This window comes from Nerophis lumbriciformis, linkage group LG10 (assembly GCF_033978685.3).
Source record: "Nerophis lumbriciformis linkage group LG10, RoL_Nlum_v2.1, whole genome shotgun sequence".
NCBI lineage: Eukaryota > Metazoa > Chordata > Actinopteri > Syngnathiformes > Syngnathidae > Nerophis > Nerophis lumbriciformis.
In genome coordinates, this window is record NC_084557.2 from 18,394,994 (window position 1) to 18,407,468 (window position 12,475).

Genomic DNA, 12,475 nt, shown 5'->3' on the forward strand with positions numbered 1-12,475 from the left:
CCCCGCCGTAGAATGCACCCCTTGACTGTTGTGCCGGTTAACACAGCCGGTGTTTCATTGTTTACATTCCCGAAAGATGACAGTCAAGCTTTACCACTGGCCTGTGGAGAACTGGGACAACAGAGACTCTTACCAGGAGGACTTTGAGTTGGATGCTCAGACACTGTACCGTGAGTACGCATGCAGCTGCGGCTTCCAAACATTTGATCGCTTGCCCGTACGTGCGTGCCGCTATGTGCATGTCACGTACGTAACTTTGGGGACTTTGGGGAAATATATGTGCTGTATGAACTTTGGGGAGGTGAACGGTACTTTGGGCTGTGGGATTGAGTGTGTTGTGCAGGTGTTTGAGTTGTATTGGGTGAGGTGTTTGTTATGCGGGATTAATTTGTGGCATATTAAATATAAGCCTGGTTAGATGTGGCTAATAGAGTATATATATGTCTTGTGCTTATTTACTGTTTTAGTCATTCACAGCTGAATATCAGGTCCCACCCGCCTCTCACAGCATCTTCCCTATCTGAATCGCTCCCACTGCCCTCTAGTCCTTCACTCTCACTTTCCTCATCCACAAATCTTTCATCCTCGCTCAAATTAATGGGGAAATCGTCGCTTTCTCGGTTCGAAACGCTCTCGCTGCTGGTGGCCATGATTGTAAACAATGTGCGGAAGTGAGGAGCTCCACAACCTGTGACGTCACGCTACTCGTCTGCTACTTCCGGTACAGGCAAGGCTTTTTTATCAGCGACCAAAAGTTGCGAACTTTATCGTCGATGTTCTCTACTAAATCCTTTCAGCAAAAATATGGCAATATCGCGAAATTATCATGTATGACACATAGAATGGACCTGCTATCCCCGTTTAAATAAGAAAATCGCATTTCAGTAGGCCTTTAACTTAACAAGTTTATTGAAGCTCTCCGAGACATTTGTATTGAAGGCCTACATAAATAAACTTTGATGGATTTTTTTTCTAAAGGAATTTGCGGGCCACTGGTTGAATTGTTCAAATGATGAAAAAGAGAGGACGTTAAAAAGGAACCTTGAGGAACACTACTAGAATAACTAAATAAGTTGAACATATGACTGAATCTGAAGTAAACAAGCTACCGCAACACCTTAGTTGAGGAGTATCAAACTCATTTTAGATCGGGGGCCACATGGACAAAAATCTACTCCCAAGTGGGCCGGACTGGTAAAATCACGGCACGATAACTTAAAAATAAAGACGACACCAGATTGTTTTCTTTGTTCAAAAATAGAACAAGTACAAATGTTTTTTGTTTTTTTTTACAATTACCTGTTGCGGTTAATAGTATATATACTTTATTTGTCGTTATTTATATTTTCTGAATAAATTATGTGATAATGTTCATCAGTCAACGCCATCCATCCATCCATTTCTACCGCTTGTCCCTTTTGGGGTCGCGGGGGGTGCTGGAGCCAATCTCATCTGCATTCGGGCGGAAGGTGGGGTACACCCTGGACAAGTCGCCACCTCATCACAGGGCCAACACAGATAGACAGACAACATTCACACTCACATTCACACACTAGGGCCAATTTAGTGTTGCCAATCAACCTATCCCCAGGTGCATGTCTTTGGAGGTGGGAGGAAGCCGGAGTACCCGGAGGGAACCCACACAGTCACGGGGAGAACATGCAAACTCCACACAGAAGGATCCCGAGCCCGGGATTGAATTCAGGACTACTCAGGACCTTCGTATTGTGAGGCACATGCACTAACCCCTCTTCCACCGTGCTGCCCATCAGTCAACTCATTGGCGGTAATTTGCAATGTATCTAGGTACAATTTTTTTAATCAAAATTCAATTAAAGTACGCTATTTATGTAGTTTGATCATTTTTCTCGACTGATGTACTAACATCATTTAGTTTATTTTGTAAATTTGTAGCATCATCTACAAAGATACAAATAATTGATATTGCGACATCCAGTGGACACATTTAGAACAGCTGTTTCTTTCATTCAAAAATTTCAGGTTCATTTTTATACTTAGCAAACATCCCACGGGCCGGTTAAAACCTGTTCGCGGGCCTGATCCGGCCCTCGTGCCGTACCTTGGTTACATAAATCACATTACGAAAAATATGTGCAACTGCAAAAAAGGAGAGCACTTAGAGGGGAACTGCACTTTTTCATTCACAGTCATCATGAGAGAAAAGAAGACAGAAGTTTTTTTCCCCCGCTTTCTAACATATAAAAATCGTCTCGTTCTAGGTGGCTAGCAATGTAGCTAATGGAAGCAATCAATCACTTTAAAATACATTCAAAAACCGTCAACAATACACCATTTACGTTCCGTAACCTGTATAATGACCAAGCTGTAGTGACATTGTTATTGTAAGAGCGAACACTGAAGAACCATTTTTCTAGCACACTAACACATTGGCATGCTTTGTGTGGAGGGGGTCGTGGCCTGTGGGCCTGCCGCGGAACGGGGTGTGCAAGGACCGGCCTCGAAGACAGTGACAGGTGAGTGGATGACCCAGGTGGGCCTTGTTATCTAACCACCTGTCACCCTTATTAGCAGCAGCCGGAGCGAGACACAGGGTTGGAGATGCAGTGGGAGCCAGAGAAAGAGAGCGAAACGGACAAAGAAAAATACATTTTGCTGGAAATAAAATGCCGATTGTAGCTGAGATAGGCTCCAGCGCCCCCCGCGACCCCGAAAGAAGTAAGCGGTAGAAAATGGATGGGATGGATGGCAAACGGCTCTCAACACTTAGGTATTAGACGTAAAAGCTAACTATGGCAAGAGACAAGCTAGCTTCTACGTCAACACGAAACACGTTTGAGTTTGTTTAAGCGCAACACTATGATACGACACTAATCTGTACTGACTGAAAAACATGAACAATCATTTTACAGTATCTGTTAAGTATTAGCCCACATTTCACGTTTTGTTTGTACACAGCTGAGCTATCCAAACAGCGAATGTATTGTGGTTGTACTAACACGCATGGCACGCTACGTGTGTCATAATCGATATTAAAAGTGACTCATTCGATGGTGCATCTGGTCCAGCTCTTTCCTGTTGATTTTGGGTAAGCACACCATTTATGTCGAAATAGCTTGGCTCCAAATTCAATATTTATAGCGTCAAAATCGCTTTCACCTGCTACGTCTCACTCGTTAAATGCTAGCTACCTCCCTTTGTTTATAATGTATATTTTCTGCTGGATCTACTCTCTATTTTATGCTGATCTTTTTTTTGCTGCAGCTGTTACATATACTGTAATATTGTACATGGTAATTGGGATGTGTTATATATTGTATATAGTATATAAAAATATAATATAATAATATAATATATCAGTATATATTATATACTGTATATCCATCCATCCATTTTCTACCGCTTATTCCCTTTGGGGTCGCGGGGGGCGCTGGAGCCTATCTCAGCTACAATCGGGCGGAAGGCGGGGTACACCCTGGACAAGTCGCCACCTCATCACAGGGCCTATACTGTATATATAATATGTAAATATGACATATATTTTATATTTTATATTGCTACTATGGTACATCTTTAGTCTACTTTATACCTGCATTACCCTTTCCATCCTTTGTAACTGAGCTACTGTGTGGAACAATTTCCCTTGTGGATCAATAAAGTTTGTCTAAGTCTAAGTCTTCCTTCGTGCTCACTTCTATAAGCAGTAGTATATTTAGGTTTAGGTTGTAAATCCTCATTTGTCCAAAAATAGTCGTCTTTGTTGTTTAATACCAAGTTTGCTATGATTAGAAAGCGGAAGTAAGACACAGGATTGTTGCCAGTCAGTCCCAGAAATGATTTAAAATGATCAAAATACGGTAAATATTGAACATATTACATATTGTTATGAACGTGTCTGTTACTACATTATATATAGACTTGCAGTGTGTATATAAAACGTTAATGGAGGGGGCCGGGGTACCGGTACTTTTCAGAGGCGGTATGGTATTGAATATGATTCATTAGTATCGCGGTACTATACTAATACCAGTATACTGTACAACCCTAGTATGGTGTTACTCCCGACCCAGATTTGGCCCCCGGGCCACCAGTTGAATAGTACTACTACAATGGGACTGCCTGCGCAGCTTGCCGTTTTAACTCCGTACAGCAGATGACATTGCAACTTTCGCATTATAACACATTTGTTCATCAATGATGTGTACAATGTCTTTAAAATCAGCCCATGAAACAACATAAATGTTTTAATCATTGTGCGTCTTGCACAATATCAAATCAATAACTTTATGTTAAGTTCTTAAATAAGGCTGAAAAACACAACATAATGTTGCACATGTTTTAAATACTCTGTTTAACCTGTAAAATAATGGAAAATTTCAAATAACAATTTCGCTCCTTATAATTATTATTTTCATGTATATTTTTACTGTATTCTACCAGGGAGTCTAAAAAGTAATTACACATGGTAGTACAGTAGTAATAACAAAACAAATCAAATACATACTTTTGTACAGTTTGTTTTTCTTACCTGCCAGAATGCTGGTGCTGTTTGTTCTTTTTGGAAGATGAGTTATTGTTGGAGGAGGGTTGCCTCATGACATGAGCAACTCCAACATTGAGCGTCTGGCTGGATGGGAGCGCGACATGGCCCGCCAACAAGGCTGGCTGCTGCATGATGGAATTGTAATGGCTGCCATGAGGGTGCGAATTCCTGTAAAATAAAATAAAAAATATATTTGAAAAAAAACAAAGGAACAAGGAGAGCACATATTCCAGTTTGTTGCCTGGGAAAAGAACTGCACTGGCACCTGGAATGTGGGTATGGAGAAAACGTTTATACTAGCATTTTCATGTTAATGTTAGATCAATTTGATATTGTGTTACTGTATTTTGAACTAAAAAATGCAATTATGGTGAACAAGTTAACGTAGTATTTCACCCTAAAAATAAAATATAGATTTTTTTTAATGTAGAAAAGTGTCCTGCATTGTAATCGGATTGCCTATTTATTAAAACAATTTCAAAATTAATTTAAATGGCCTTGAACAAGGCCATTTGAGAGGGTAATTTATATTTGCTTTTTAAATGTGTATTTTTTATTTCTGTTTCAAATGTTATTTTTTAGTCTGTCCTTTGCCTCTATTTCTTTGTGGTGTACAGCCCTTTGTTTTTCAACTGTGCTTGTCTTTAAAGGGCTTTATAAATAAAGTTGGTATGGTATGGTTTGAACATTGAAAAATAGTATTTGTCGCCTGTCACTGCTTCCCAAAATTAGACTTAACCATAAAATACAATTGTTTGAATCCTTTAGAAATAGTTTTTATTTTAATGTATTTTGAAAAATACATATACCCGGTAGTAACAATATGGCACATCACTTATTTCCAGTTTCTCATTACAACATGTCCGAAAAGCAGTAGGAAGAAGCAGCTCTTATTTAGTCCTGCCCCTTTTCCGTTTCATAGCATTTTCCAACACATTTGTTTGTTCACTTCCTATACTCAATTTGTAATGAATGTAAAATAATAATTGTAATACGTAAATAAATAATCAATAAATTATCATGAATAAATGGTTGTTTATAAGTTGTGATTCACATCACGAGATAAATAAGATTATCTCAGTTTTCAATAAAGTCACACAAATGTATTTCCACATACTGATAGACTAAAGGTTTTAAGTAGAGATGTCCGATATAATGCGTTAAAATGTAATATCGGAAATTATCGGTATCGTTTTTTTAATTATCGGTATCGTTTTTTTTAATTTTTTTTTTATTAAATCAGCATAAAAATCACAAGATACACTTACAATTAGTGCACCAACCCAAAAAACCTCCCTCCCCCATTCACACTCATTCACACAAAAGGGTTGTTTCTTTCTGTTATTAATATTCTGGTTCCTACATTATATATCAATATATATCAATACAGTCTGCAAGGGATACAGTCCGTAAGCACACATGATTGTGCGTGCTGCTGGTCCACTAATAGTACTAACCATTCTTTCACAAATGTTTGTAGAAACAGTCTCCATGCCTAAGTGCTTGATTCTATACACCTGTGGCCGGGCCAAGTGATAAGGACACCTGATTCTCATCATTTGGATGGGTGGCCAAATACTTTTGGCAATATAGTGTATGTGTTTGCATTATAATGGAGGGTGGGTTTCAGAGAGAGAGAGAGAGAGAGAGAGAGAGAGAGAGAGAGAGAGAGTGAGAGAGAGAGAGAGAGAGAGAGAGATCATTTTTTTCTCCCATAAACCAGCAGGTGTCAGCAGAACACTTAAAAAAAAACAAAAAAAAAACAAGAGGATTAGAGGGAATAAGTGAGGTGGAGAGCAAAGAGGGAGGGCAGAGGAGCTGACACCAGCAGCTGTGGAGTGATAGCTCTGCAGAGGAAGTGCGACACTTTCCTGATCGTCTCTCTGAGGACCACAGAGCTACCACCGGAGGGGAGGGGAAGGTAGAGACATGGGAGGAGAGGAGAAGAGGAAGAGGCGGTTGCTCGGTAGGGGTGGTCAAAGATGGTCAGTTGAGGATGAGTCTAAACATACACGGCCCCTGCAGCCACCCCACGTGCACGTTATAAAACCGCATCCTGCTTCTCTCCCTGACAGGCTATCCTTCACATGGTGTGTGTTCATGGCCATCTTGCACATATCCCTCCGGAGAATCTGCTTTTGTAAAAACAACGTAATTCGATAAAGGACAGGCTTTCAGGGAAGTACTTGGTTCATAAGTCTCGTATCTTATTGTGTACTTTTTGACCTATAACAACCACAAACATGATGATCCTAGTATGTTTTTTTAAACCTGTTGTTTTACAAATTGCTGAAAGGGTCCTATTATGCAAACACCAACTTTTCTAGCCTATTACATTTGGGATCTGCATAAGTCCTGGAAATTTTGATTTAAACCATGGCGGCATGGCGGAGGTATTTATAAAACAATCTTGCCTTCCTTCATACTTCCTTCAAACGAGATGTTTGGAATATGCCAAATTTGTCAGCAGATACCTCCATATATGGTAAAGTTACACCCGAAGAGGGTTGCGCGTGTCTGCCATTATAGTAAGTAAGTAAGTAAGTAACTGCATTTTATTTAGTAACACTTTAGTTCCTTATTAACATGCAAATTAGTAACATATTGGCTCTTAATTAGTCATTATTAAGTACTTATTAATGCCTTATTCTGCATGGCCTTATTATACAACCAGTAAGCCATTAACTAAGAGTCTTCCCTCAATAACCTCAGAATTATTGCTTATTAGTAACCCTAACCCTAACCATTATATGTTCCCCTAGTGTCCAAATAACTCTAAATTAAGTCTTTGTTACTTTAATAAACAACTAATTAATGGTGACTATGTTCCCCATACTAAAGTGTTACCTTTTATTTATAAAGTGCTTTTCACAGATAAAATAACAAAGCGCTGTACAAAACATGGTGAAGTAAAACAACAATTCAATGAAAACATAAGGGGCAACATCATAAAAAGAATACAAAGTGGATTAAAATTGATAGTTAAAAGGTCCATTAACTAAAAGCTTAACTAAAAAGAGAAGTTTTCAAATGTTTTTATAAAAGTTTCAACACAGTCAAGATCACAGATGGACTGGTGCAAATTGTTCCAGAGTCTGGAGTCCGGAAAGCCAGGTCTCCAAGGGTTTTAAAACAAGTTTTTGGGATCTTTAGAAGACCCTGGCCTGAAGACCGGAGGCTGCGCCCTGAAGAGTAGGGGCATAACAAGTCAGTGATGTACTGAGGGGCCCCCCCATGCAATGCATGGAATGTCAGGACTAAAATCTTAAACTCAATGCGGAATTTAACCGGACGGCAATGAAGACTGGATAAAAGGGGGTAATGTGGGCTGTTCTGGGTGCACCGGTCAAAAGTCTGGCAGCCGCATTTTGTACAGTCTGAAGTCTCTTTAGCGTTGACTTGTTGTAAAGAATGAAAAGAGAATTGCAATAGTCAATACGAGACAAAATGAACGTGTGAATGATCATTTCGAGATCCAATTTTGACACCAAAATTCCCACTTTCTGGGATGATAAAAACAGTTTTTGGTCAGTTGACGACAGTGACCCTCCAAAGACATGGAGTGATCCAACACAACTCCAAGGTTTCTGAGGCTGCTTTCAACAGATCAGGGGGATCTTTTTATCGGGAGCAATTATCAGACTTTCCGTTTTGTTAGAATAAGTAGTCAATATGTTCCTTCTTTTTCCTTATCCCCTTGTTGTGGGGCAGACTGGCTCGTACATGCACATGCATCCGTCGCTGTTGCTATTTCTTATGCGAAGTAGCGTTTAGTTCTAACTTATATCTGTCAGTAGACTCAACATGGAAGCGGTAAAAACTACAACATAGCAGATGGGGAGAAGGCTCAGTCAAAGTGGAGGCACGTAATTTGGACCGCCCACAAAACGGTGCATCCGGAAGAGACGGTCAGAAAGCGGCTTAAAGATGGTGTGTGAAACATACTCTACGCATAATTTTTCCCAAATCACCACCATTACATGTTATGTAAAACACAAGTGTTTCAAATGTAGAAAGCAATCATAAATCATAATCCTGAACTTTTAAATGAGACAGTTTGGACTCACTTTCTCATGTTGATGAATGACAAACTTTTGACTGCTATTTTATTTTCTGGGCTATATTGAAGAGCTGAATGGAGGCCTTTCGGTGATGGAATGATCCAGGTGCAAGAATATGCATATTGCAAGAAGTTTTATTTTCATAGGAGATATAATAATCCAATAATGTCTCTTATAAAAATAAAATGGATGTAGGGGAGACACAATAATCCGGGCCCTGTGATGAGGTGGCGACTTGTCCAGGGTGTACCCCGCCTTCCGCCAGAGTGTGGCAGTGATAGGCTCCAGCCCCCGCGCAACCCTGGAAGCATTTTCTATACTACTTATCTTCACTCGGGTCGCGTATAAACTGGAGCCTATCCAAACTGACTTTGCCAGACAAATGCAGGGCACATGTAGACACACTTGCATTCATACCTTTGGACAATGTAGAGCCTTTAATTAACTGAACATGCATGTTTTTGGAATGTGGGAGGAAGCCGCAGTACCCAGACAAAACCCACAAACACGCAGGGAGAACAAGCAAACCCCACACACCGATGTCTAAACTGAGATTTGAACCCAGATCTTCCAGATCTCCTGACTGTGTGCCCTACATACTAACCACTATACCACTTTATTATAACAATATATTACCCATACGAAAAAACAAACACCATAAAAAAAGCAGACACCAAAACGAATTAAGTGCATTTGTTTTAATCAGCCCGTTAAGTCATCCAGCAGCTACACAATTATAAAATGATATTGCTCAATAGGCGATATGTCCATTATTTTTTATTTATTTATGACTGTCCAAATATGTTGACACACACATAGGACTAAGGATTCTCTGTTTATCGTTCGTCCTTGCAGAGTGATCGCCTACTTTCTCACAGCCATTTGTGCATAACTGTGCCATAAGTGTGCACAAACATTTTAAATGTGTTAAACAGACACAAAACTGCAGTCGTCGAACAGTTTTAGTCTGGATAAATCACATTGTGAGTGCTAAATGAGTATATTTGCATCCCCCGGTTTTGTGGGCGCTCTAATAATCTGCATTTATTCTGCTTTTACATGAAGACACACATGCTTAATGGATTTAGCATATGAGTCATTTAACGCAATCCTTTGTGCACAAGTTTAGTCAATCAGGTTTGCGTGCACTATCAAGTTTGTGGTTTAGTACACGCAAACCTCGGGTGTATCAGGCTTATGTAATCAGAATTTGCTCTGGTGGATTGTAACCAGATTGTAAGTGAAAATGCAAAAAAGAAAGAGAAAGTAGGGGGTAAATTATGGGAAACTGTATTTAAACACAAATAGTAGAACAAAAAAAGTCAAAATCTGCATTAAAATCGGTCTTTTTTGTAATTTTCTGCCAGATGTCACTAATTGATGCCACTGCACAACTCGAAGGTCCGTCTTAAAGACCTTCTCTCGCAGATGCTGCAGTCAGCATCAGTAAAGACCTTAATTTGGGTCAAGGATAGGCCTGTGTCTTTAAAGAGAAGCCAGTAGGCTCTCGCGGCTCAGCATACATACGTAGGTGACATTTTTTGGGGCCGTCTGCCACTTGACATTTTGTCCCATCGCCCTCAGGCTCTTTTAGAAAATGGAAAATCAGCGTCTTACTGTGTCCAACCTCTGCAGCAATGACGCCTTGCAAGAGGCCTGACTAGTGCAGTTTACCCAGGCTCAAAGAAAAAAAGCCTTTTTGCCATCTGGAGATTTTAGAGAAGATTTTTTGCCTGTTTAAGAAATTGCAGACTTGTTATTTGTGTGTCTTGCTCCTGTTTCTTTTGATGCTAGACTTTCAATCTGGTTTTAATCTACTCTTTATTTTATGCTGCTCTTTTTTTTTGTTGCTGCAGCTGTTACATATACTGTAATATTGTACATGGTAATTGGGATTTGTTATATATTGTATATATTATATAATAATATAATATAATATAATATAATATAATATAATATAATATAATATAATAATGTAGTATATCAGTATATATTATATACCTTGTATATAATATGTAAATATTACATATATATTTTATATTGCTACTATGGTACATTTTTTGTCTACTTTATAGGATTAAATCATCAAAAATGATTCCCGGGCGCTGCCACCGCTGCTGCTCACTGCTCCCCTCACCTCCCAGGGGGTGATCAAGGGTGATGGGTCAAATGCAGATCATGGGTACTTTAACTTTAACTTAACCTTTTGTTTTCACTTTCTTATTGTCCCCTTGTGTGCATTATCCTTTCCATCCTTTGTAACTGAGCTACTGTGTGGAACAATTTCCCTTGTGGATCATTAAAGTTTGTCTAAGTCTAAGTCTTATGCGCCAGTGAAATATCAGAATATTTCCCCCCCTGTCTATCAATTTTGTTCAGGAGTGATTTTCTATAAGTGTGTGTCAAACGATTACATTTTTTAACAGGTTAATCACACTTTTGCATTTTGACTATGTGCAATTAATCGCAGTATATTATTTGCATGCATAATTTAAGTTTTGGATTTTGCGATAGAGTAAGTAACACTTCACCTTCCAGGTGATATACGTGCTTTCATCTCCTGCAATCATGTTTTACAAAACATTGACTACCGTATTTTCCGCACTATAAGGCGCACCTAAAAACCTCCAATTTTCTCAAAAAACTGACAGTGCGCCTTATAATCTGGTGCGCCTTATATATGGACCAATATTGAGCCACAACGGGTCTCGCAACTACGGGATGCATAACGTAACCCCAGCCTCTATTCTATGCGCCTTATAATGTGGTGCGCCTTATAATGCAGTGCGCCTTATATATGAACAAAGTTTTAAAATATGCCATTCATTGAAGGTGCGCCTTATAGTGCGGAAAATATGGTACATTATTTGTTTTATAATGAATAGTTTGAGGATTCGAGTATTCGTTTCTATAGACTTTGGTGAATATATGCCTGGAAGTAGAAATACACTTGCTGTTTTATATCAGTTTTGTTCTGTTAAAATGTCATTTGATAAACATTTGTACACGTTTGCTCTGCTAATTTCAGTTAGCCTGTCAATGAGCTGTCCATTGTACGTTAGCATTAAGCTGTCGGCATTGGAGCCAACCTTCATCCTGTATAAATAAATTGCTTTTTTTCAGTTTACAACAAACTATATTGTTGATTTAACATGATTCCTAGAATTATGTGCACTTCATGTGGATATTGATGCGCTTTCCTTTATGTGCTTAATATTACTGTAACTTAATTGTGGAGACTATCAATAAACAACCTCGGGTTGTGTTTTTTCCTCTCTCATTTAAAAGACCGTTTACATATTTGGGAAACTAAATTCCGACATTTCACGAGGGCAGAACAACATATGTTAATAAACCAGTGGTGTACAAAGTGTGCTACATTGTACTCATAAAATAAGCAGCAACAATGGAAAAATTTAGCAAAATTATATAATACATGAAAAACAAATTTTAGTAATAATTAATAATAACACACATTTGTTATTATTATTATTATTATTATTATGACAGTTGTTAAGCCTATTTAAGGAAAATATATGCATCATCAAGGATTATGCTAAGTATATGATGTCACATTGGCACCACCCAGGCCACGCCCCCACCACACTTCTAGCTATAAGTATATTGACAATCTGCGGAAAACACGGCACTTTGTATGTTTACATGCAATAAAAAAATAATTATTGAAAGGATTTGTTTGAAACCAGCTTCTTAAAACACATGTGAAAACCTCAATTAGGTTTTCAACTTTTTAAAGATGCGATTAACATATCTAGAAAAACTGCATTCGGGCGGAAGGCGGGGTACACCCTGGACAAGTCGCCACCTCATCCAATTTAGTGTTGCCAATCAACCTATCCCAAGGTGCATGTTTTTGGAGGTGGGAGGAAGC

At 38.8% G+C, this 12,475-nt stretch overlaps 1 protein-coding gene across 6 annotated transcripts in view; it reads right to left on the reverse strand.

Moving 5' to 3' along the window:
- The window catches only part of hipk2 (homeodomain interacting protein kinase 2), a 281,102-nt gene that overhangs the window by 14,267 nt on the left and 254,360 nt on the right, over window positions 1-12,475 (reverse strand). For all 6 annotated transcript variants that reach the window (XM_072913916.1, XM_072913917.1, XM_061970148.1 and 3 more), the window contains exon 11: window positions 4,508-4,690. In XM_072913916.1, coding sequence (XP_072770017.1) covers window positions 4,508-4,690 — 183 coding nt within the window. The remainder of the gene's footprint in view (window positions 1-4,507; window positions 4,691-12,475) is intronic.